At 41.1% G+C, this 26273-nt stretch overlaps 1 protein-coding gene and 1 non-coding gene across 18 annotated transcripts in view; both read right to left on the reverse strand.

Moving 5' to 3' along the window:
• PLEKHS1 (pleckstrin homology domain containing S1) overlaps positions 1 to 26273 on the reverse strand; it is a 64388-nt gene that overhangs the window by 15482 nt on the left and 22633 nt on the right. For 4 of the 17 annotated variants that reach the window (XM_081538921.1, XM_081538937.1, XM_081538928.1 and 1 more), the window contains 3 exons: positions 26150 to 26251; positions 24654 to 24789; positions 19807 to 21443 (listed from right to left, as the gene is read on the reverse strand). In XM_081538921.1, coding sequence (XP_081395047.1) covers positions 21264 to 21443; positions 24654 to 24789; positions 26150 to 26251 — 418 coding nt within the window. In that variant the 3' untranslated portion in view covers positions 19807 to 21263. Of the gene's footprint in view, positions 1 to 13906; positions 14554 to 19806; positions 21444 to 24466; positions 24790 to 26040; positions 26252 to 26273 lie in introns of those variants that run through there. The other 13 variants (XM_081539041.1, XM_081539030.1, XM_081539020.1 and 10 more) reach the window with 6 other exon arrangements.
• On the reverse strand, positions 683 to 755 carry TRNAG-CCC (transfer RNA glycine (anticodon CCC)). Its single transcript has one exon. It is a non-coding gene; the product is annotated as a tRNA-Gly (tRNA).

Here is a 26273-nt window from a genome sequence, read left to right on the forward strand (position 1 = left end):
TTAAAACTCGGCTGTTCTCCAGAAGCCAGCACTCTTTCCAGTTGCTGAGAAGAGAATGTCCTATTTTAGTCACACTAAAGTAACTTTAATTGAATTTTTAACTCCTTATTAGCTAGTTTGAGACACCAAGAAAAAGTCAGGGTATGTACAACTATTTAGAACAATGGCTACTTTTGTGATGAGTAGCCTTTTTTTAAAAAAATATTTTAATTCATTCAGTATTTTTTGGTTACACTGGTCTTTGTTGCTGCACACTGGCTTTGTCTCGTTTCCATGAGCTGGGCTATTCTTCTTTTCAGCGCATAGGTTTCTCATTTTGGTGGCTTCTCTTGTTGCGGAACACAGGCTCCAGGCACATGGGCTCAGTGGTTGTGCCGTGTGGGCTCATTAGTTGCATCCTGAGGGTTCTAAAGCGCTAGAGTGCGAGTTCAGTATTGTGGCTCCCTGGGCTTTAGTTGTGCACGACATGTGGAATCTTACTGGACCAAGGATCAAACCTGTGTCCCCTGCATTGGCAGGTGGACTCCTATCCACTGTATCATCAGGGAAGTCTTCTCTTTTAAAAAAAAAAGAGTATTTATTTATCTGAGTCTTAGTTGTGGCATGTAAGATCTTTCAATTGCAGCATACGTGATCTTTAGCTGTGGCGTGCAAGATCTTAGTCGTGGCGTGTGGGATCTAATTCCCTGATCGGGGATTGAACCCAGGCCCCCTGCGTTGGGAACACAGAGTCTTAGCCACTGGACCATCAGGGAAGTTCCTGTGATGAGTATTCTTAACCATACTTGGTAACTAGTCAGGGTCATCATTAGATAAAGCCCCTAGTATAGAGCTCTGTACATGAGAGACTCTCAAACAATGGTTGCTGAGGGATTGACCTTGAAATTCCAATATACCTGAAAGCCAACTTTAAAGAAAATAATGAGTACTTGCACACTTGAAAATTTTGTATGTGGTTTGCATTTCAATTGTTTTTCCATCTAAGCTATATTTTTCAGATGAGAAAACTGGGGGTTATAGAGATTAATTTGCTCAAGATCTCATTGTCGTAGCATCAGGATTCCTCTACCTTTAATTTTAAATTCCATGATTCTTTCCAAATCCCGAACATGTAGGACATAAATACAGACATAAATATAGACAGATACAGCTCTTTCTCTCAATAACTTTGCATTATTTGGAAGCAAAGAAGTCCTTGAGAAGGAAACATCTTTTATTCTGTGATTTCTTTTCTTCCCCGTTGCATTTTCCAGGCTTCCATACATCTTTGCCTTGGATAAAGGTATGGAACTTTCCAAATATCAGACCCAAATGTAAGTTTTAGAAACAAAAAAAACCACAACCTTGAGAATAATTTTCAAGAAGTCCTCCTGTCTTTAAAGATTCCTTTTGGGGCCCACTGGGTCAGGCTTCTTAACCAGGGCTGGCATCTGGCCTGGGTTTTTATTTCCCTCTAGTGCTACCTGCTGGTAGTGAATCTGCAATGGCACCTTCTAGGCCAGAGACCATGCGATCATTTGTTTCTAGGGTTAGATTCTCTGTAAATCAATGATTCTTAACTTCACCTGCATATCAGAACCACATGGGATGTTTTCAAGAGTGTTGATGCTGGGGACTTCCCTGGTAGCCCAGTGGTTAGGATTCCGTGCTTCTACTGCAATTTGATCCCTGGTCAGGGAACTAACATCTTGTATGCCACACGCTGCACCCCCACAAAAAAAGAAGTTGCTGTAACAGTACTGATGCCCAAGCCTCACCCCTAACGATTCTGATTCAATTCAGTCTGGGGAGGACCCCATGCATTGGTATTTTTTGAAGGGCTCGCCAGAGAATTCTAAATTGTAGCCAGGATTGAGAGACACCAACCTAAATCAATCAAATCTCAATAGTACAGATAATAGGAAGGGTAACATAACTGTGAAAAATATGCATTCGATTTTGTCATATCTAGACCAATACCCCAGTTTATTTCATACCATTAATACGACTCTAGGTGATTTTTATGGATTAAAAAAATAGAAATCAATTATTTTCTCTGTAAACTTTTAGGATTTTCCTCATGACTAAACAGGAATCCAACCTAAAATAAGTTAGCTTTATTATTTTACTGCATGTCTTATTAAAAGCTATGATATAAATGAGTACTAAAGACAAAATGAGTTATGAAAAATGTATAATTCAGAAAGAGGTGGCTTGCACTTCATTTTAATGTTCCTGTAAGCTTGGCATTCTTTTAACACATGAGTCAATGTTAGACTAAGTCAGAGGCTTTTTTACTATTATAAGCAGGCAGATTAAAAAGGCAATTTATTCGAGATTGAATTTCTATCTGGTCATGAGGAAAACTGAACATTTCAAAAGGAGAAAATAATATAAGCTTTACACACACACACACACACACACCTTGCGTCATGTTCAAATCTTATATATTTTCACAAATTACAAATGGATGGGAAAAGGGGTTTGATTTGCTTGGAAGTGAATTTGACAGATGATCCAAAGAACATCTATTAGAATAAACAGATGTTAATCTTGTGTTCCCAGGAGGTATTGTGTCGGCTGCAGGTCAGGAAGCATTTTTACACCCTAGGCAATCCCAGTCTCAAACAGCCCAAAGGAAAACATGGCATGTTTATCCTTTTCTTAAAAGTTTGTTTTCAATTGGAGGATAATTGCTTTACAATGCTGTATTGGTTTCTTCCATGCAACAACGTGAATCAGCTATATGTATACATACATCCCCTCCCTCTTGAGCATCCCTCCCACTCCACACCACATCTCACCCTTCTAGGTCATCACAGAGCACTGATCTGAAGTTCCTGTGTCATACAGCAATTTCCCACTAGCTAGCTATTTTACACATGGTAGTGTATATATGGGCTTCCCTGGTAGCTCAGCTGGTAAAGAATCCACCTACAATGCAGGAGACCCCAGTTTGATTCCTGGGTTGGGAAGATCCCCTGGAGAAGGGTGTGACAACCCACTCTGGCTTTCTTGCCTAGAGAATCCCATGGACAGAGAAGCCTGATGGGCTACAGTCCACGGAGTTGCAAAGAGTCGGACATGACCGAGCAACTACGCACAACACACCACAGCACCGTGTGTATATGTCAGTGCGACTTGTAGGAAACGGACTTGTAGACCCAGTGGGAGAAGGAGAGGGTGGGGTGAATTGAGAAAGCAGCATCATCAGACTGCTTATCCTATACATCCTCATTATTGTTGGAAGGCTTTGTATCTTGTCAGGACAGAATGTCAGAATCTATCCATCACCTGTACCGGTGAGACCCTGACACTCTGACCTGCTGGACTTCATGGCATTTAGGAAACTACAGCTGTGGCATTTTTCTTTAACTGCGTGAGCTTTCTAGAAAAAAGCCAAACCCCAAACCGAACCACCACAAGTAACAATAAAAAAACTCATCTGGTATCTTTTGGCCTTTTAGGCCTCTCCTTCGCTTCAAAAATTTTATAAACACACAAAAAATTCACAGTCTTGTTAAGTGCTTTCTCAGTCTGATGGGGGAGAATTGCCAGCGTTAGTCTCAAGTGCAATTTTTATGGAAAACATTTTGTAATAGAATATAACCCATTATTTAACAAGATGAATTTGAAAATTTCACTGAACTTAAAAGATTTCCAATAAATATAGCCTTACAAAATAAAAGGACACGCAAAAGGGAGGCAGAGTAAATTCATTTGTTTTTAGTCTTATTGCCTGATTAAAGTTCTGAAAATATTGTGCAATTATTTATTTTCATGACTGAAGAAATGAGTTACAAAACTAGGGAGATGTGATCTTGAAATTATTTGAAAACAACCCACTAGCTCATTCTCTCACACTTGTTTTATCTAGAGGATTATAGTCCCGTGAATTTCCCAGCATTATCATTTTCGATTTAGCTAAGATTCCAATTCTGATCATCCAGAATAGATCTAAGGGAGGTAATGCGATTTTTAAATTTCTGTTAAAATCATTTTGTACTCGGAAGGAAATTATTCCAGCGCCCTTTGGTACTGCAAAGTAGACAGGCAGTTCTAAATTCCTGAGATTAGTGTCAACATCAGTCAAAATGTTATCACTAAGATGGATTGTTCCACCTGGTTCTTTTTTAAACTAAACAGGATTGCTCATAGAGACCCCATCTACTCCATCAAATTGTTTGGGAGGGAAGACTCATTATTTGGAGGCCAGGTGTGGGTTTAAACTGGAGAGCATTGGGGACGCAGAGAACTTGTCACTCATCTAAGGTTGCACAGTGAGTCATGGTGAAGGTCAGACTATATCCAAATATTTTGCTGTCCACCAACACCCCACCGCCTTGGGAACCCCACCGTTGAATGCACTGTTGACATTACTTTCTTTTTACTTCTTTTGATAAATGCTAACTTCTGCAAGTTCTTAATCAATTTCTTGCTTTTTCCAAATGGTGCACTTTCTCATTGGAATGTTAAATTCCAGACTTTTTATATCTAAAAGATGTTGCTAGGAAATGTCTGATCCATTCCAACTACCTTGCAAATGCAGCAAAATTATGAAGTGAAAAATATTTGAGGCCTTTTCAAGGGTACACATGTGGGATTGTTACTTCTTAGGACAAAACAAAGTTATTCAAGAGATTACATTTGCCGGGAGGGGAAAGCCAAGAAACCACATTCCAGCAAGTCCCAGGATCCTAGAAATAACAGCAAATTCATGAAAGTGTTTTGATATTGTCAGCATGTTAAGTGTATTTAAATGTTTAAATAGTCAGTTAAAATATGCATATTAATCAATAGCACAGTTATCCTTAAGTTTTAAAGTACCTTATTTTTCAAATAAGGGTATAATTAAATAGTAACCAGTTCACATATTGTGAAATGAAATTCATATTTTATGGCAAGACAAGAAAGATTTAGATGTAAAAATTTTTCTCTGCTCTTTGGCCTCCTCTCTCCCTGCCACTGTGCATTGTGTATCTGCATTATACAACAATTAGACCTCCCCATTGGCAGAAACACCCTCTCAACCAAGAAGAGCAACTTTCTCCCAGCATCAGTAAGCAGCTCCTTAAAAGATAACGTTTCTTCTTGATCTTGTAAGGGGCCATGATGCCCCTTAGATCTGGATTGTGTAAACTATCAGTGGTATGTCATTTAACGCATAGCCCTCAGTCTCAAAACACTTCTACAACTGGGCCTTGACTTCTAACAAGTGGAACAATTCTCAGAGTTTTCTGAGATGCTCTTCTTGGGTTATAATCCTCAATTTGGGCTCAAATAAAATTTTCCATTTTTTCTTAGATCATCTGATTAATATTTCATCAACAATGTTATTTAGGAGAGTTTATTTTTTTAACAAGAGAAAAACAAACAGAAGCTTATTAACTTGTATACCTTAGGTGTTGTCCATGGAACACACAGAGGGAAAATCAGGAAAGTTTATGTTCAGTTCAGATATCAGTCAATAAAAATTCTTTCTAAAAAATATCGGCAGAAAATACATACTCTGTCAATTTTGTACAGAAAACACATCCATTATTATAATTTCTATGTTAGAGGGTGATGTTTTTACCAAAATGTAAGGTCTATGAAAGCAGCAACTTTGCTGCTTTTTTTTTTAAACAAGTAAGGAAGATTTTATTCCTCTCTGCATTTCTTCAAAAAAACTCACAAAAACAGAACCCACAGATGGAAGCAAAGAACAGTTTTCTAGCTCTCTGGGACATGCAGAAACATGCCTTATAGAAACACAGCTATGTACTAAAAATGTACTAATCAACATTGTCTTTTGCTTCCCCAGTTAAAAAATCTATAGAGAAAAACACTTTAAATCGTAGTCTGTGATAACTAACAAGGACCTACTGTTGAGCACATGGAACTCTGCTCAATGTTATGTGGCAGCCTGGATGGGAAGGGAGTTTGGGAGAGAATGGTCCATGTATATGTACGGCTGAGTCCCTTCACTGTTCATCCAAAACTATCACAACATTGTTTTTCAGTCGGCTATATCCCTACACAAAATAAAAAAACTGAAAAAGAAAAAAATTTCACTAAAAAAAACTAAGTGAAAACCTACACAGGAACTCCTAGTACTATTTTTTCATCTTCAGTGGATCTTTATTTTAAAATAAAATTTTTTTTAAGTGTTAAAAGAAATAAATTGTATTCTAATATAAATTTGTTGCACACTTAAACTTCAACTTATTCAAAGACTTACTGTGTAATAAACTGCAGAAAATAGAGTAATCTTTAATAATCTGCTCACAATGAACAATTAAGCAGTAGACACTTTGATAAATATAGCATGTATTACTTATTTGTTAAACTATACATTTGTAACAAGCAGATGATTTATCATGAATAGTAACTACTTTCTTACATTTTGGGAGATACCAGATCCAGAAATGGAAGTAGGAAGTAATTTAATGAAAACTGATTTTAGAAAATATTTCCTTGAGTCTGAGTCACTATGGCATTTATTCCATACTTAGGCCAGTTTCAACAGGTTAAAAATGTAGGTATTAACAGATTGAATACTTTAGGGGGAGAACATAGTGACACCTCTTTCTAAAGCAACACTTCTTGGGTTTATTGCTACAGCTCTGGTACCTTGAATAGTCCCTGGAACATAAGAGGTGCTGAAAATATTTGTTGAACCAGTGGCTTTTTCTTCAGTTCAGTTCAGTCGTTCAGTCGTATCCGTCTCTTTGCAACCCCATGAATTGCAGCACACCAGGCCTCTCTGTCCATCACCAGCTCCCGGAGTCTACCCAAACCCATGTCCATCGAGTCGATGATGCCATCCAACCATCATCCTCTGTCGTCCCCTTCTCCTCCCGCCCCCAGCCCTACCCAGCATTAGGGTCTTTTCCAATGAGTCAACACTTCGCATGAGGTGGCCAAAGTATTGGAGTTTCAGCTTCAACATCAGACCTTCCAATGAACACCCAGGATTGATCTCTTTTAGGATGGATTGATTGGATCTCCTTGCAGTCCAAGGGACTCTCAAGAGCCTTCTCCAACACCACAGTTCAAAAGCATCAATTCTGTGGCGCTCAGCTTTCTTCACCGTCCAACTCTCACATCCATACATGACCACTGGAAAAACCATAGCCTTGGCTAGACAGACTTTTGTTGGCAAAATAATGTCTCTGCTTTTAAATATGCTCTCTAGGCTTTTTCTTAAACAGATACAAATTTGCCACCAAGTAACAGGACTGGAAATCTGGAGGATTTACTAAGACCAAGGAGAATTTAATACTCGGATATTATTCCCACTTTCGGGCTTCCCAGGTGACCCAGCAGTAAAGAATCTGCGTGCCAAGCAGGATACATGAGTTCAATCCCTGGGTTGGGAAGGTCCCCTGGAGAAGGAAATGGCAACTCACTCCAGTATTCTTGCCTAGGTAATCCCATGGACAGAGGAGCCTGGTGGGCTACAGTCCTTGTGGTCACAAGAGTCAGACAGGACTTAACAACTAAACCACCGCTACCACCATTCCCACTTTCAGGTTGGGGTTGGTCATTGATTTGGGGATAAAGAAGGGATTTCCACTTTGACCTTGATTTATATTTTCAAATCTTCAGCCCATGTGTTGGCCGTCACGTGTTCACTGTGACAATTTTCAACGCCTGGGGTGGCAATAGAAAGAAGAGCTATATTTCATCTAATCTTATATCTTCAGGATGTCTTGCACATACTAGGTTTTCAATACACATCTACAGATTTGCATTGAACTATGCACTTTCAGTTTTAAGTGTAGCTTTCTATTTCTTTTGACAAATGTTAATCTGGGTAAAAATTGACATAAGGACTGAACACATAGACATACTGTTATTCAGTCCTGCTGCAATGATTAAGTTTGGTCTTATTTCCAATCTGAAATGAAAAGCAGTTCACATATGGGAAACCACTGCACAATTCCTCTCCACCTACCAGTCATTCTTAAAGAAAGTACTATCTGCATAATTCTCCATGTGGTTTTTCAAAGAATTTATGTTATATTAAGATACTTTGGTTAAGTATGCCAACATGAGGCCCCCTCCAAGACCCGGTAGGTTGACAGGATATGGCTAAGCTTGCTCTATGCTGCCCCCACCTAATCAAGACTCACTGTTAGGGGGGCTTCACAGCTGAATTTTCACATGAGACACCATGGGGTGTTGGGCACACAAGGAGAGCATACAGGAGTAGACTTCCCCACCACCTCACCACACCTTCTTCCTTTGTCCATTTATGTTCCTCAGAGTGACAATGGTGGTTATTATTAAAAGCCAGCTTTCAATACACGCACACCTTCCCTGGAGAAGGGAATGGCAACCCACTCCAGTATTTTTGCCTGGAGAATTCCGTGGACAGAGGAGCCTGGTGGGCTACTGTCCATGGGGTCGCAAAGAATCAGACATGACTGAATGACTAACACTTCATCACTTCAACACAACTTACTTCCTTTCCGAATGGTCATCTTTACATCTAGTGCCATGACATCCAGAGTTTTCCCTTCTGGAAAGACTTTATCCTTTGCTGGGTATTCATTTTAGTCTTTAGTAATTGGTGTCCTGAGAAAGTCAATGCAATGTGTAACAGCAACTTTAATTGATGGTCACTGAATCTTCAAGACTGCCACACATTCTGGGCACAAATTCCCACCAAGTGTTGGGGGCCCCCGCCTTGAAGGCTGGGAGATAGGTTATGCCTTGAACATTTGTGCCTTGAAGTTGGGCGATAGGTTGACTGAGTGTTTGCCATTGCAGGTGAGTGAAAACAGATGTGGATGCTTGAAAGCGTGGTGGTCCTCTAGGGTAGTTCTCTGTGAACCCAAAAGGGCCAGCGGTCAAAGGTGGCTTAATTTGAAGCCCATCACTTCTTGACCCTTGAAGTCACATAGTCATAGTATTTGATTGTCCCATTTTGTGCAGTGCAGTGAGAAAGTGACTTCTTATATGATATCACTTCTATAATAGAGGACTAGTGTTAAATTCTTGAACTGCTTAGAACATAAGGACTAAATATATGATAGAACCAAAGCCTCTAGAGAGCCAAATTCTCTGATATACTAACGTGTAGAAAAAACTGTATTAGTCAAAGAGCTCAAAGACAAGAACTGAGAGTTAAAAGCCTGGGAGAAAGAGAAAGGAAAAAACATCAACAGACACATGAAGAACAAATCTAGAAATTAGAACAATAATAACAACACTTGGCACTCTTAAATGAAATTAAAAGAAATTTGGACTACAAAGACCTCAAAGAACCATTTTCTCTTAAAGAATCCTTGGGATTTGTGTCTCTGTAGCATTTTATCTGGTTACTATCTATCAGACGGAATTAAAGAAATAAATCTGCTTATTCACTGCCAACCTCTCCCTTTTGTTTTTTGACATGGGATAATAGACCAGTTATTAAGTAAAAGAGTTACTAGATATTAACTTTGAAAAGAGGAAGAAAGGCTAATTTTCAAAAGGGAAGAAAAGTAGGTAACAGAAACCACCTTGATTTTATAATGACATCAGAATATAACAAACAAAAATGAAATCTATTGATATGACAAAAATACAATGATGCAATGAATATCCAGAAAAGTCCAAATCAAATAAGTTGAGTTTGTTGGTCCATCAAAGGGTAGGACAAATTACAGGAATTTAGGGAAGACATCTTTAGGGTGTCACACTTCTTAATATTTTGTGGGGAAAATAAATAATCTCAGTGACTACAGAAACCATATGATATTCCACAGTCTTCTGAATAACCTCTCTTTAACATATTGTCATCTTTCCTGGTTAGTCAAGAGCATGGAATCAGACTTCTGGTTCTACCACTTAGAAACTGTGTCACCCTGGGAAAATCACTTCACCTCTCTGATCCTTAGTTTTCCTATCAGTAAAATGGGGTTTCTCAAACAGCTAAACTCATAAGATTAGCGTGAGGATTAAATAAAGTAATGCTTACAAAGTGCTTGGCGGACTTCTTGCTATATATTAATAATAAGCACACAATAAATGGAAGCTTTCTTTATCATAATGTGGAGTGCTCTTTTCCCTATCATGCTCATTTCAAATTCATTTTTCTTCCTTTGTTCAATCTGCTCTCTCCATTGTCTTTCCAAATCTCATTCCTCCTTTTAGTTCCAGTATCACACTTCTGTTCCAAGTGGCCTTCTCGGAGAACATTAGCTTACGTGCACGTGATTTTCCTGTGAATTTCTGCATTATTCCTTGTGTGTATGGTAGATTTTAGCACTTCGATACATTCTTTCTTATGTTACACAATACTTGTTTCATGACTGTCACATGTCCTCTAATGGATTTAGTATGACAGGCCTGATAGGGTTACAAGGGTTTCCTAAAATATTAGGCTGTCATTTGTCCAAAAAAGGTAATATCATTCCCATTTTACAGATGCAGTAATTGAGGCCTAGGAGATGAAGTGAATATTCCAGGCCCAAGGTCAAATGGTACTTAGGTGATAGATCAGTGGGACCCCAAAGCCTCATAAGGAAGCGCATGGGTTTTCGAGCCATGCCACCTGGGTTTAAATCTGTGACCTTGAGACATTTACTTCACCTCTCTGAGCTTCATTTTTCCTCATCTGTAAAATGAGGTTGATAGTACTTACCTTGGAAAGTTGTTGAGAAGTTTAAATGGAATAATGTACAGAAAACAGGGCCTAGTGTTATTGACTAGATGCTCAAAAAAAAAAAAAGACCACTTTTCATTCCTTTCTACATCTTAAAGAATAAAGTAGGTATCTTCTACAACTTCTAAGCTCCAAGTCTTACTAAGCACCTCTGAATAAATACTCTTATTGACTTAAGAGAAAAGTAGAGCAGTTTTGCTGATGACAAGTGTTAGAACTCTATCATCTTAGCGTCTCTGAAGTATACAGCTCTAAGAACTTATCTTCATTATTGAAACCAAGTGGAGACTTGGTGTGCAATGGGCATTGTAGCTGCACGTTGGGGAAGGCTCCATATTGTGAGATTGTAACCTCACATTTCACTTTAATTCGACATGCATTTGTTATTCTGAACACTCTTATAGATCCTAATAATATAAAAGTGACCAAGATATAGCCTTGCTTGCAAAGAATCCACAGACTTTTATGGAATAACAGACATATTAACAACAACAAAAAAACCCAAATAGATCTACATACTACAGAGGAAATGAATACAAATTGATGTGGAAACATGGATGGGGCAATTCATTCTACTTAAGAAAGAGAGGCAAAGAGATAAAGAAGGATGACATTTGAGATGGACCTTAGGGGTCAAGTTTGCTTTTAAATGTGAGCGTTTACAGTGCTGTGATTAGTGTTACTCTTCTTTTTGTTTAACTCCTGCCTCGTAGAGAGTTAACCAGGCAATCCTGATATGGTTTAAATGATCTGAATTGTCATCTGTACTCTCAAATTCAGCAGATTAGGAGAGAAAGATGGCAAGGTGGAAGGGAGGGTGGAAGATGCTTTGAAGATAATGAATAATGTGCAGATGTCTTACAGCCAACACTTGAAGAGGAGCATCTTTCCTAAACTGAGGGTGACACTAGTATCAAGCCTATTTATACAGCTCAGTAAATAAATACTGCATTAACAATGTTCACAGCAGTGCCTAGTGAACCCACAGCCCAGCTCAAGTTGGGCTTATGTAAGCTGAGAGGAATCCTGGCACAGCATTTGTGATCTCACCCACTTTGTTTGGAAGTGTGAGATATTAATTAAAGAAAAGCTGGATTATAGCATCCAGGCTGAGTTGAGCTGGCAGCATCTTGCTAGCCATCTGTAATTGGCTAAGACCAATTTCTTCCTAAATCTCCCTCTTCTTGAACTAAAGTCCTACTCTTCCTCCTTCTGGCTCGTTGCTAGAGGATTCTGACCTCTTAGCTAGGTCCTCTTGATTTGGGCTTTGAGAAGGCCTTTTCACTACAGTGTTACATTTTGGGGGGCTTTGGGAAGACTTTTTTTTTTTTTTTTTACTACAGTGTTACATTTTGTGTGATTTTTTTTTTGGTGGCAAGAAAGTGGGATTGCAAAGCAGTTTATGAGATAGCGGGATTGGATTTGGATAGAAGGCAGAAAACATTTGATCAAGCAGCACTTTCTTTGGAGCACAAGAAAATCCTGCCAGTATATACGACTCTGAACAAAAATTAACAATTATGTTTACTCAGCAATTCCTAGAAGAAAGCTTCAGAGGAGGGAATATAATTTCTGGCCACTTTAGCCAGTGTCCATAGCTATTTTGATAAGTTAATAATGTTATTTGTTCTGGATCTTATTTGTCTTGGTATATTTATTGGTATATTTCCTTATTTCTTTTGTCATCTAGCTCTGCAGATCCTGCCCTTCTAGGCACTGAGTACATTCTTGTCCTCTCTCACCAACCTTCTGCTCTAAGACTTGTAGTCATTTATACCTTAGTCTAAATGAGACTTTAAATGGGATCCCATGTCCTTGAGGGATTTATATCTCAAGATTTGATGGTAATAAGAATTACCCCTATAAAAGAGTTAAAGATTATTGTTAATCAGGTGATCAACTGTTTCTTACAATGAGATATTCTTATCATCTTCATACGAAGAAGTGTTTTAGAAAAGACTGCTTCGTCAGCCACAGGAAAGGCTGCTCCTGCCTTTTTGCTTCAACTGTAAATGAACCCCATCTTCAAGGTTGGGGAGATAACTTGATATCCAATTTCCCTACCCCAGGCTAGAGTCTATGACGGAAACTTTTCTTTTATATTTTTAAAATTGACATATAATTTACACACCATAAATCCACCTTTATAAAGTGTACAATTCAGTGGTTCTTGGGATATCCACAGAGTTGTACAACAGTCACCACTATCTAGTTTCACAACATTCTCACCTCAAACCCATTAGCAGTCACTCCCCATTATCCCCTCCTCTCATCTGTCGGGAACCATTAATCTACTTTCTGTCTATGGATTTGTACATTGTAGACACTTCATTTAAACAGAATAGTGTAATATGTGACTTTTTGTTCTTCACTTAGCACCTTTTCAAGGATCATCTGTGTCGTTGCAAATGTCAGTACTTCATTTCTTTTTATGGCTATATAATATTCCATTCTGGAGAAGGGAATGGCTACCCACTCCAGTATTCTTACCTGAACAGAGGAGCCTGGCGGGCTACAGCCCATGGGGTTGCAAAGAGTCAGACATGACTGAGAGACTACCACTTTCACTTTCTATATTGTATGGATATATCACATTTAATTTATTCATACATCAACTGATGGACATTTTCACTTTTTGACTATTAGGAATAATGCTGCTATGAACATTCATGTACAAGTTTTTGTGTGAACATATATTTTAATTTTATCTGCAAGAATTTTATCCCTAAGCAATTTTTATATCCATATCCTTAATTAGGCTATCACATCCCTAAGAGAATGTATTTTATTTCTGTTGATGTCACCAGTGTTTGGTATCATTCTCTGAACCCAAGACATGCTTAAAAGGTGCCTAAGGTGACAATTCAAAGGGCTCAGATGGCATATGGGGTCGCGAAGAGTCGGACACGACTGAGCGACTTCACTTTCACTTTTCCCTTTCATGCGCTGGAGAAGGAAATGGCAACCCACTCCAGTGTTCTTGCCTGGAGAATCCCAGGGACAGGGGAGCCTAGCGGGCTGCTGTCTATGGGGTCACACAGAGTCGGACACGACTGAAGCAACTTAGCAGCAGCAGCAGCAGCAGATGGCATAAGGGCCTAGAGAATTTCTTTGGTCCTGCCAGTCATGTTCTGATGTCAGTGCACTGGTGGTTTGGCCTGTTCTAGAAAATAAAGTAAATTTTATGCATTCTTCCATAGGTAAAATTTCACCCCTCAAAATAGATAAATAATATAAAAATGAATAAATAAAAATCACCCTTCCTATAAGGCTCTCCCCAAAACAACCAAATAGGATTAATCCTTAAGTCTTTTATTCATTTAACACTGAATTTGTACTTTAACAAAGGATTCAGAGCTGTTGGATTTGTCTTGAAGTTATCTATGCATGTGTTTCTATTTCTGCCACTTGATGAAACGGTTTATAGAGTCAAAGATGCATTGTTGCTCTTCTCCTGTCCACAGTTCCAGCCTCATACATTTATGCCACCGGAGCTGTGCATTGCTTGTTAACTTGAATGTCCTGTGGAACCAGATGACCATCTAAAAGGAGGGGTGAAAAACATGCTAACCAGTCATAAGAGGAGCCTCCATAGAATCCCCCTGGTTCTTGGAACAGAAGGTGTCAACTTTTATGGTTCTCCTGGGCAAGAGGCCCAGTCGATGAGTGGATATTATTGCAATCAGAGATGTATGAAAAATCTGAGTCATTCCACACAGTCCTTGTTTGCACTTGGGAAGTATGCACTGTGCTTGCTCCTGTCTGTGCCGCGGTCGCCTGTGAATTACTTGCCGAGCTCAAGTTCTCTCCTTCTCCAAGAAGCTTTCAGTGTGATGTAGAGTTAGACTTGTGGCCTCCAAAGTCAACCGGTCTGATATAAATTCTGGCTCTGTCATGGATAGGGGCTCCCCTGGTGGCTCAGATGGTAAAGAATCTGCCTGCAATGCAGGAGAATTGCGTTTAATCCCTGGGTCAGGAAAATCCCCTGGAGAAGGGAATGGTTACCCGCTCCAGTACGTTTGCCTGGGAAATCCTATGGACAGAGGAACCTGGTGAGCTACAGTCAATGGGGCTGCAAAGAGTCAGACACAACTGAGTGACTATGACTATCGCTTTCTGTCATGTATCAGCCTTCAGTTCAGTTCAGTCCAGTCACTCAGTCATGTCCAACTCTTTGCGACCCCACGGACTGCAGCAGCCATAGCCTTGAACAAATTATTTAGTGTTGATGTGCTTTGGTTTCCCATCCAAAACATGGGTGCAGTGACAGTCCTGGTTTTACAAAGCTGTCATTGGTTCACTAGTATGCATGAGCTCACTGAAAGTCAGTCATGATTGGCACTCCCTTCCACCACCACCTCTTCCTCTATCACATACAGTTTGGTAGTTAATTGTCCTCTAACTTTTATTATAATTTTACTTAGTCCCTCAGTCATTTTCCCAGAACACACTTGAGAGCCAAGAGGCAGGCAAATAACGATAGTTCCACTACCACCATCAAGACAACTGAGCACCCCAAATTAATGTCCCAGAACCCCTATACTAAAAATGAATGGGCTCTTTGCTGCTCACACGAAACTGCTAGAACATTGTTAATTGGCTATACCCCAATACAGAATAAAAAGTTTGAAGTTTGAAAATAATATAAAATAAAATAAAAATGAATGGGCTCTACTCATGAAACCTATTATACCCACACTCATAGCCTATTAACTCTTAGTGTATGTACAGTGAGAACACGAGGCACCATCTGCCTTCCCAGCCCACAGCATAAACAAAAGCAGTCCAAGATCATTTGGTATAAGAAAAAAAAGGCTTCCATGTCCCAGTACTTATTAGAAAATACTTGGAGTGCGGTAAAATAAAGCCCAATACCATGACCCTGAGTAAGAGGAGTTTAAGATGGGGAGAGAACATTATCAAATTTCAGAAAGAGTGTGATAAACATAATTTAAAATTCAAACTATAGATGAGTGACTTTGCAAATCACATCAGATAAACAGGAGATAACAGTTTGGTCATCTTCCTCTTTCATACCATGTCATAAACTCTTTTTTTTTTAAAGAATTTTAGATTTTGTATATTGTTTGTGTCCCCATGAAAGCTCCCAAGATAACAGTGAGTAGTCCATAGAAACCTGTGAATTGTTGAGAAAATAGCTTATATTAAAAAGGTCTGCAGGTGGGCTTTTAAGTTAATTGGATCTGACCCCACACCAAAAAAAAAAAAAGGTTATAAAAATCATTAAGAATATTTTATTCAAAAACATTTTTAAAATAGAATAATGCTGAAGAATAGGCATATAACCCCACATTTAGTGATTCCTTCTGTCAACATATTTTTATAGCGTTATTTATTTATGTTAAATTTTTATTTGGCTGTGTCAGGTCTCAGTTGCAGCGTGCAGCCTCCAGAGCATGGGGGCTCAGTAGTTGCAGCATGTGACTTAGTTGCCTCAGAATGTGGGATCTTAGTTCTCTGACTAAGGATTGAACCTGCATCTTCTGCATTGGAAGCATAGAGTCTTAACCACTGGACCGCCAGGGAAGTCCCTTAATATAAATGTATTAGCACTAGTTGTACACAGTGCACTGTATTTATGTGCTAGAAATATGGTACTGAGCAAGACAAATATGTGTTGTTCCCCTCTGAGGGATTTAACATACATTCTAGATCAGGGCCGTCCACTAGAACTTTCTGCAGTGATGAAAATACTCTGTATCTGTTTGTAGCCACTTGCCATGCAGGGCTAGGGAATAATTCCAGTGTAGCTAGTACAACTGAAAAACAAAATTTTAAATTTTGTTTCACTTTAGTTAGTTTAAAAATTTAAAGCCACACATGGCTAGTGGCTACTGAATTGGGCAGCCTAGCTCCAAGTTCAGTACTGTGAGTGCAAAATTCACTTAAACCCTTAGATTTCCAGAACCATCTAGCCAGAGTTGATATTGAGAATGGCTCCCAAGGTCTTTCCAGATCCTTGCTCATTAGAGAAATACTTCATCAACAAGCACATGTTTTGCCTATCTGTAAATTCAACTTCACCAAAGAACCCTGAGTTAATCCAGCTTATGAATCTGAAAGTCTCCTCCCTTGGGCCTGTTTATGATAGCTTAAATTCTCCTTATCATCCCAAGGGAAAGTATTTGACACAAGTCTTGAGGAGAAAGGGGAGGGGTGGGGCTATTGTAGTGCTTTAGCTTCTCAGCTGATTAAAGAATTATTGTTGCTCCCTTACTGTCTTCTCCATCCCTGCCATCTACCTGCACGCACACACACATATACACACACCCACACATACACACACCCACACATACACACACGCACATCTATTGAAGAGCACAGTGGTTCACCCTCTACGTAATGATGAACGCCTTTCTGGAATCTATGCTCACATGTCAGCAGCTTTGCAATGGAATGGATGCCTTTGACCCTGCACGTTCATTGCATATCTTACCAGCTGCTGTTTAGATTTCACTCTGAATAGTTTGTGTCCTCAGCAGAAAGAACAAAGTGGAAAGAGACGAGCACCCCCTGGGGCTTGTTCTAGAGACATGAGGCAACCATTAGCAAAATGGAGTGTCCAAGAGGTGGCAGCTCCAAATGCCTTGCTGGAAAGTTGAACAAGCATAGAAAAGATGTTGACCTGGGAGCTGGAGGCACTGCACAGAGCTGGGGAGCTCAGGTAAGTCTCTTTGCATGGCCAGGTCTGGTATCTTCCCCAGCAAGACTGTACCAGATTTGGCCTAGATTTTATGATGGCCAAGACTAACTTTACACACACACACACACACACACACACATATAGTTGAACCAGGTCTTAGTTTCAGCATCTGGGATCTACTTCCCTGACAAGGGATCAAACCCAGGTCCCCTGCACTGGCAGTGCAGAGTCTTAGTCACTGGACCACTAGGAAAGTCTCCAAGGCTAGCTTATAATCCATTCTTGCCTCCCCCTCTCCTCCAGAAACACACCCAGAACAGGGCTCTCCCTTGCAGCGACAGTTGGCTCCATCACTCTGCAGCCCCTCCGCTCCACCTTCACTCTGGTCATCCACCTGGAATTGGGTGGCATGAACATTAAGGGCAGGTCTCGAAGGGGAAGGTCGCAGAGGGCTCTGTGTACCCAGGGGTGGCTGTGGACGTGGTGGGGGACGTGCAGCAGGAGGAGGGTCTGTCCTACCCTCTCTGCTCTCATGAATTATATTTCTCTGAGTCACATGTCCTTTTAGCCTTGGCCTCAGACTTGCCCCCACCTGCCCGCAGGCTGTCGTACAGTGCTCTTTGTTGAACTCCCAAAGCTGGGCGCTGGGATTTGGGCCAGTTCAGTCACCAGCTTTCCTTGGAACCACTACCACTGTTAGGAGGAAGAAGAGCCATGGCTGGACCTAGATTAAGTCCTGGGCAAGAGTAGCTGGCTTCTGACACTGGGAAGGAATGAGACTGGACGAGGAGCAGCCTGCAGCCCCATGCCACATTCCTCTCCATCCTACAGCTTCCACACCTCACCCGCCTCCCAGTGGCGTATAAGGACTCCGAGTCAGGACAGGCTGCTTCTTCCAGGCCTTGGTTATGACACTCCCCAGTGGCAGAGAGCCAAGAGTGGAAACCAGGCTTCTCTGCTCAGGAACAGGGTTCTTTTCTGGAGGGGAAGAGATGGGGCTTTATCATCAGCCTCTTCCAGAGCTATCGAAAATGAAGGACATTTTCCCTTTAATGTGGTCCTTGTGCAGGTTCTGTGTTCTGCAGCCTCTCAGATACACGGGCCTCTCCCCGTGACCCAGGGGAGTGATGCTCCCTCAAAGTGCTCCCCCTGGTCCACCAGCCATCCGGTCACCCAGGAAGGGCAGATTCCAGGACCCCACACCAGAACTACTGAATCAGAATCTTTGGGTTGGGGGACACCTTGAAATCTGCCCTGAGACTTCCTTTGGGGGAACAAACCCATTCATGTGGGAGAAGCCCCTAGAGCAGAATCTTCATGACAAGTACCCCAGCTGGTTCAGCTTCAGGTGGGATGTTTTGGGAGGAAGAGAGGGCCGGGAGCAGGCTCGCTTCCCTCATGGTACAGGGAAGAGCGTGGACCGGGAGCCAGGAGTCCTATGTTCTCCCAGCACTCCTGGGAGCCATATAGACACTTCAGTGTCTAAGACTTCAGGCTCTTCTTCCCCCCAGTGTGGGGGAGGCTGAAGGGCCTGTGAGCTAAGGCTTGTCCATCCATCTCATCTTAGTTTACATGTCTGGGCAAAACAGAAGAAGGACTTCTGGGCTTCAAAGCAGTGTATCCACCCCTACTGTTGATTCCCAGACAGTTTTATCTTGATGGTTTTTTAATTCCTTAATAAGATGGCTTGATTTCTACTTATGAAGGTTTAATACATAAATGTATTTAAATACATATATTATTTATTTACTACACCTGTATTTATTTTTCATTATAAACATGACGTATGCTCACAGTAAAAAGGAGAGAGAGCAATTCAAACATTACAGAAATGCCTCCCCGATGGCCAACTGTGATCATACTACTCAGAGATGATTCTTATTGACAATTAGATATATATTCTTCTAAGAAGACCAAAAAAAAAAAAGACTGTCTGAGCAGCAGTGGCAGAACTAATCTTTACCAAGTGCTCGCTCCCTGTCAGGCAAGGTGTCAGGTGCTGTATGCAGACCATCCATTTCAACCTTACAACAACCCCCACGAGGTAAGAATTTCTTTCCCTAATTAGGGTTAGGGAAATGTTATATATACCAACACCATTATTTTTGCAAAAGTGTGATGATGCTCTACTTACTCTGCTGCAACTTGTTCCTTTCATTCTTAAGGTATTGTGAACATCTTTCCTAATCATAAATGTGAAACTTTGAACATCCGCAGAACGTTCACTTACATGAAGTCATTATAATTAAGCTATTCCCAAAGGATTTCCGTTGTGTTGTAACAAACAATGCTACTGTGAACAACTTTTTTAACGGATATCTTTGTGTATTTGTGTGAGTATTTCCATAGGACAAATTTCTAGAAGTGGAAACAGTAGGGTCAATATATATATCAAATCATTATACACTACACCTTAAACTAATACAACATTATATGTCCACTACCTCTCAATGAAACTGGAAAAAATGTGGAGTCTTAATTCCAATAGAGCTTTACAAAAATAGAGAAAGAAACAGTAAATCCAATAGAGCATATGAATAAAAACTTTAATACTTTTCTATACAATCTAGATGACAGAAAATAAACTGTATTTGAGTTTATGTGCTGGAAGTGTTAGTCACTCAGTTGTGTCCGACTCTTTGTGACCTCATGGACAGTAGCCCATCAGGCTCCTCTTCCATGGGATTCTCCAGGCAAGAATACTGGAATGGGTTGCCATTCCCTTCTCCAGGGGAATTTTCCCGACACAGGAATCAAACTCGGGTCTCCCAAATTGGAGGCAGATTCTTTACTGTCTGAGCCACCAGTGCTTTCTATCTATGTGCAGAAGGTCTTTTCCAATATAAATCCAAGTCCAAAGAGAGGATCAGGACATCTGCCAGATCTGCTTTTAGATTCTTGGTTCTGCCACTAAATAGCTATGAAACCAGGAGCCATGAAAAAATACATCAGTAAACATTGGAGGCCTCTATATATTCCTGTGTAAAACAGCAACCCAGTAAGATCTATTTTCCAAAGCCCTCTTTTGCTCTACCATTCCTTGATTTGATTCATCCTTTTTAGTCCTCTGCATTTGTTTTCTTATTATGAGAAAAAATACTTCCCGCCTTTCAGGATCAGTGAGTTAATGCACCAGTTAGTTGCATGCGTGCTAAGTTCCTTCCGTCGTATCTGACTCTTTGACACCCTATAAACTGTACCCTGCTAGGCTCCTCTGTCCATGGGATTCTCCACGCAAGAATACTGAAGTGGGTTGCAATGCCCTCCTCTAGGGAATCTTTCTGACCCAGGGATTGAACCCGAATCTCTTATGTCTCCTGCATTGGCAGGTGAGTTCTTGACCACTAGCGCCACCTGGGAAGCCCATCAATTAGTTTAGACCCTTCAGACTTTCAAGTGCTAAGCAGTTCTCTTAGTACTTGTAGAACAAGCAAACTTCGCTGGATATAACCTTCAAACTGCTTTGACCTCTAAAATTCTTCCTGAGTCTTTAAGAAAACAAGACGATCGTTGAATCCAAGAGGACACTGATGTCTCAACATTCTGGACATGATGAGTAGCAGGAGGTGTTTGGAAAGGCCGATATGGTATCACATCTCCCTGGGGAATCTTGGCTTCCCGGAATGAGTATTTCCAACTGTCCATTCCCTGACAAAGAAGAGATTGTGTGGACCATGACCTCACAGAACACACAGTGCATTTTAGATGAGAAACTTACCCAATCTCTGTCTGTGGTGTTTGGGACAAAGTCTAAGATAATAAGGCCTTACATGTTCACTGGGTTCCATAGACATTATTCCATTTGGACCTCTCAGCATCCCTGATGCAAAAGCCAGAGAGGGGAGGGTTATTTCTATTGTTAAGATGCAGATGGAGAAATTCAGAGAGGTGTGCTGACTGTCTGGTGTCACACAGTGGTGAGGGGCAGAGACCAGCACAGAGTCCAAAGCCCGTCCTGGCTTGGTGGAGGTGGGCCCCAGCACGTTACTCTCCAGATCTTTCCTGCTGAGGCTTTTTAATGGCTGGAGCCCTTTTCAGTGTCTTCTCCAGCGCTGATGTAACCAGTTGAGAGGGTTTAACACCTTGGTCTTGTAAGAAGCATGTACAGGCTATTGTGTGAAATTTCTCTGAATTTGGGATACGACCGATGGTGAGTTTTACTTTCTAAAACACAAGAAAGAGGAACATTAAATGGCTAGAGATTATCCTTAGGACTGTTGATTCTCAATTTCAGTCTGTCCTCATTCACACCCTGTGAAGCTGGATTTGAAGAAAATCCGGGCAGGAAAAAGTCAGGATGACCTTATATATTCAGGGGGAAGATGGGTTTTTATTCTCTGGCCTCCACTGGCCTGAGACTTCAGGACAGATTCCAGAGTACATTGGGGTTTCCTGGGTGGTACTAGTGGTAAAGAATCTGCCTGCCAATGCAGGAGATGCAAGAGATGCAGGTTCGATCCCTGGGTCGGGAAGATGCCCTGGAGGAGGAAAATGGCAACCCACTACAATATTCTTGCTTGAAAAATTCCATCCACAAGAGGAGCCTGGGAGCTACAGTCCATGGGGTCACAAAGGGTCAGACATGACTGAGCAACTGAGCACACACACACAATCAGAGTACATTAATCCTGCCCAGAAAGGCCCATTTGTACCAAGAATTAAAAAGCCTCTTGAAACCAGAGCATCCAAATAAGACCACTAGACAGGACCAGCCTCTGACAAAATTGAGAGGAAACTGAAGCTCTATGTGATTTTCCTGCAATCTAGCATCTCCTCCCCTTTTATACTCACATATTCTCTCCCATCCCCAACTCTAGTCCCTGCTCACACCAAATTCCTATTTCCATCGACTTCATTTCTCAAGAATGGAATATGCATCTGCTTGGTTCGACTATTCTAAAACATTATCAGTCTCTGACTACCCCCTCTAGGCTTCCCTTGTGGCTCAGAGGGTAAAGAATCTGCCTGCCAGTGGAGGAGACCCAGATTTGATCCTTGTTGGGAAGATCCCCTGGAGAAGGGAATAGCTACCCACTCCAGTATTCTTGCCTGGAGGATTCCATGGACAGAGGAGCCTGGTGGGCTACAGTCCATGGGGTTGCAAAGAGTTAGACACTACTGAGAGACTGACACACACACACATATACACTTTTGGTTCCACCTTTCCCCTCTTCCAACATTATTTTCCTTCCAGGGACCAGCTATTTGAATTTTAAAAAGGACCAGGTATTCATTTTTAACATAAAGAAATAGATCAGGAATGGTGGGGTGAGCAAGTTGGGGAATTTTTTTGACCTTCCAATAATCATGTCAGTGAACACCCTGTATTTCTCAATAGCACACAGGAGAAAGTGAGGAGGCAGAATGTGCCCCAAACAAACATTGTCTGCCACTCTTATGCAAGTGAGTGCATAGCGTAGAAGGCAGTCTTGATAAACTGCAGTCAGCGATGCCCAGGTGGAGTTCCTGGATCTGCTCCCAGGCAAAAACCCTTTTCTTGGCTTCAGAGCTGATGCCTGGGTCTCTGGATCAGAGTGTTGTTTGGTAACTTTCAGAAGATTATATTAAACACTTGGCCCCAGTGTGGGTTTTTGGCAGAGGAAATATATCACAGTTACTAGACTGTTGGGCTGGACTCCTGAAAGCTCCCTCTTTTTCCACCACACAAACTCCTATCCTAGGCTTCAAAACCCAAGCCAAGCATCTCTTTCTCTGAGACACTTTTCTGGCCTCCCTCAAATAGATTAACTTCATTTTTCCTCCGTGATCCCATGGCCCTCTGCTCATGTCTCAAGGCACACACTGTACCTGTAACTAGCACATACTTGTTTTATCCACTAATCTGCAAGCTCCTTAAACTCAAAGATCATTTTTGTAGCTCTAGGACCTAGCAGAGAATCCAGCATACAACAGATGTTCAATAAATGGCGAGTGAGCAAATCAATGAAAGAATGAATGAGTCCTTGCTCTAACACTAACTATTTGTGTATCGTAGACAGCTCACTCATTCTTACTAAGTATCCCCATTGAGACAGTAGGGGCAGTACAATTTGTCTAACCAACAAGGTTATTGTGTGATGCAGACAAGATAAGACATATTTAATCATAAACTGTCAGAGCTGGAAGAAATTTGAGAGATCTTCCAATAGAGTAGTTTTTAGAAATTCTAAGCAAAGTCACTATTTCCTCAAGGTAAGGTAACAGGAAATTCAAACATGAAAAAATAATGATAAATATACCCTACTCTCTCTAGTTGAGGCCCTGAACACTGTCCCTTTCCTCTCCTCTCCTTCTGTCTTTGCCTCAGGGGTCCAAGAAGTACAGTTCGAAAATCAACCATCACTCACTTTAGAGAGAAAAACCTCAAATTCACTTGTCAGAGAAGGAAGTGACTTTCCCAAGGTCATGTGGCTAATCAGAAATAAAATAAGACCAGGAAAGGGATAACAATACTGGGACTTACTAACAGGCAGAAACATGATGAGTCTTTTAAGGACATATGTACATGTGACCCCATGGGCTGTAGTCTGCCAGGCTTTTCTGTCCCATGGTATTTTCCAGACAAGAATACTGGAGAGGGGCTATTATTTCCTACTCCAGGGGATCGTCCCGATCCAGGGATTGAACCTGCATTTCCTGCATCTCCTGCATTGGCAGGTGGGTTCTTTACCACTAGCGCCACCTGGGAAGCCCAATTAGTATTAACATTAGCCTGCTGCTGCTGCTGCCAAGTTGCTTCAGTCGTGTCCGACTCTGTGCGACCCCATAGACGGCAGCCCACCAGGCTCCACCATCTCTGGGATTCTCCAGGCAAGAACACTGGAGTGGGTTGCCATTTCCTTCTCCAGTGCGTGAAAGGGAAAAGTGAAAGTGAAGTCGCTCAGTCGTGTCCGACTCTTAGCGACCCCATGGACTGTAGCCTACCAGGCTCCTCCATCCATGGGATTTTCCAGGCAAGAGTACTGGAGTGGGGTGCCATTGCCTTCTCCGATCATTAGCCTAGTTTCACAGAAAAGAAAATTGAAGCACCATTTGGTTGAAGGAGGCGGGATGTAAAGCCTGATTTCCCTGCAAGCTCTTTTTTGTCAGGTCGTGCTGAGTCTGAGGTCTTAAACCCAGCTGTTTCAGTCTCCTAGCCCAGGGCTCCCTCCAAATACTACTTTATACAAAAGAATTTTAAAAGGGTCCTAAAATAACATTCTTGTTATTTAGATGTATAGTATGAAGTGTTATTTACACTTCTGATTCTCTTATTTACATTCGGCGGCTAAGGACTGAAACATCGCATTTGTCTTCAGAGTATTGTTCAGGTGCCAACCAAGGCCTTGATCTTGTTCCTTCTTGCCCTGGCTGGAGCCAATCAGCAACACTCACCTCCCTCTGGATGGACCGGCTGAGAAACAAGGAGACCTCCTCCAGGCTCTGGGGCTTCAGGTCATTCACAGCCAAAAGGTGATCTCCATGAAAAAATAAGCATCCCAGACGTGGGGGGCCATCCCACTGAGCCACACTGCAATGAGGTTACAGCATCCAACACAAGTGTGAGACAGTGCCCACTGGGAATGTCAGGCACAGATGGGTACACAGATTGGGCTCCTCACTCTAGTCTATTCTCCCCCTACTGTTACTAATTCCTTTAGCTGTGTTTCACCATATCTGAAACAATCAAACTCCTTTTTCTATTTGGAATATTTTTTCCTCTGTCATTACTCTACCAGCCTGAACCTTCCTCCAAAGTCCCACTCCAATATGCTACCTCTACAAAGCCCTCAACACACTTCCTTTAGCTTAATTAATCTCTCCTGCCTCTGGGTTTCTATTGTATTGTGTGAGCCCCTCACTTATTGTATATTTAAATAAAATGCTCTTTTGTATTTACTTGTTTATGTAGCTGTCTTTTCCACCAGGCTTTGAGACCCTAGGCATGTGGTACCACCCTTAAAATATTTTTTATAACCCTGTAAACAGAAGATGCTAAGTATTTATTGAAAGTGGGCACATAATGATTACACAATGAATAGCTAATGAACATGTAAATGAATTAACAGATGAGCAAGCTCAGACACAGAGAAGTCTATAATTCTGTCATATACTGTGTTGAGCCTTGGATTGTGGGAAGTCTGGAAAAATGGCAAGCTATGGTTCCTGCCCTCTAATAAAATTACAAGACAGTTGACATGTGATGTTTACATTAACAAGCTTTTTTCTCTTATAAAACTCATCTTCTGTCAAAATGAGTTACAAAGTCTTAAAAAGAATATAAAGTCAAACAAACAGTGGTCATTCTAAGGAAATTCTCTGCCTCGCAGTCTTCTGTGTCTGAGTTTCCTGACCAGCAGGCATTTAGCTGATGTCTGGACATCTTCTTCCCTGGCATACCGTTTTCTTTTAGATCTTAGATGCTTGTCGACCTCAGTAACTTCATTCATTCATAAAATAATCACTGATCATTGATTGGCAATGATTTCCTTGGACCATACACATCCCTGCCTACCTCAAAACAGCAGAAATTTGCTGTTTCCTGGAATTTTGGGTCCTTCTATACCCACCCACCCTCAGCTGACTCTCTTACACAACAATATTCTCAATCAAAGACCCTTTGTGACAACAGCATGGAGGAAGGCAGGGCAACCCACTCCAGTATTCTTGCCTGGAGAATCCCATGGACAGAGGAGCCTGGCAGGCAATAGTCCATAGGTTTGCACAGAGTCAGACATGACTGAAGGAACTTAGCACGCATTCATGACAACAGCGACACAAGTCCAAGTTCTCCAGTCAGTTTTGCCATGTACAGTACTTCAAGATATAATTCTTGTTTTCATATCATCCAACCCCATTTATAATCCATAACCTTCAAATCTCCTACCTACCATATCTGTCCTGCAGCTTCTTTGAGAACCAGATAATTTTTGATGTCAGGAGGAAAAAGGAACACGTTCAGTTTCTGCACTTGGCTTTCATCTGGGATATTACTGTAAGATAAGATGTTTGCAA

This window comes from Giraffa tippelskirchi, chromosome 2 (assembly GCF_054371585.1).
Source record: "Giraffa tippelskirchi isolate mGirTip1 chromosome 2, T2T-mGirTip1v1.2.pri, whole genome shotgun sequence".
Classification (NCBI taxonomy): domain Eukaryota; kingdom Metazoa; phylum Chordata; class Mammalia; order Artiodactyla; family Giraffidae; genus Giraffa; species Giraffa tippelskirchi.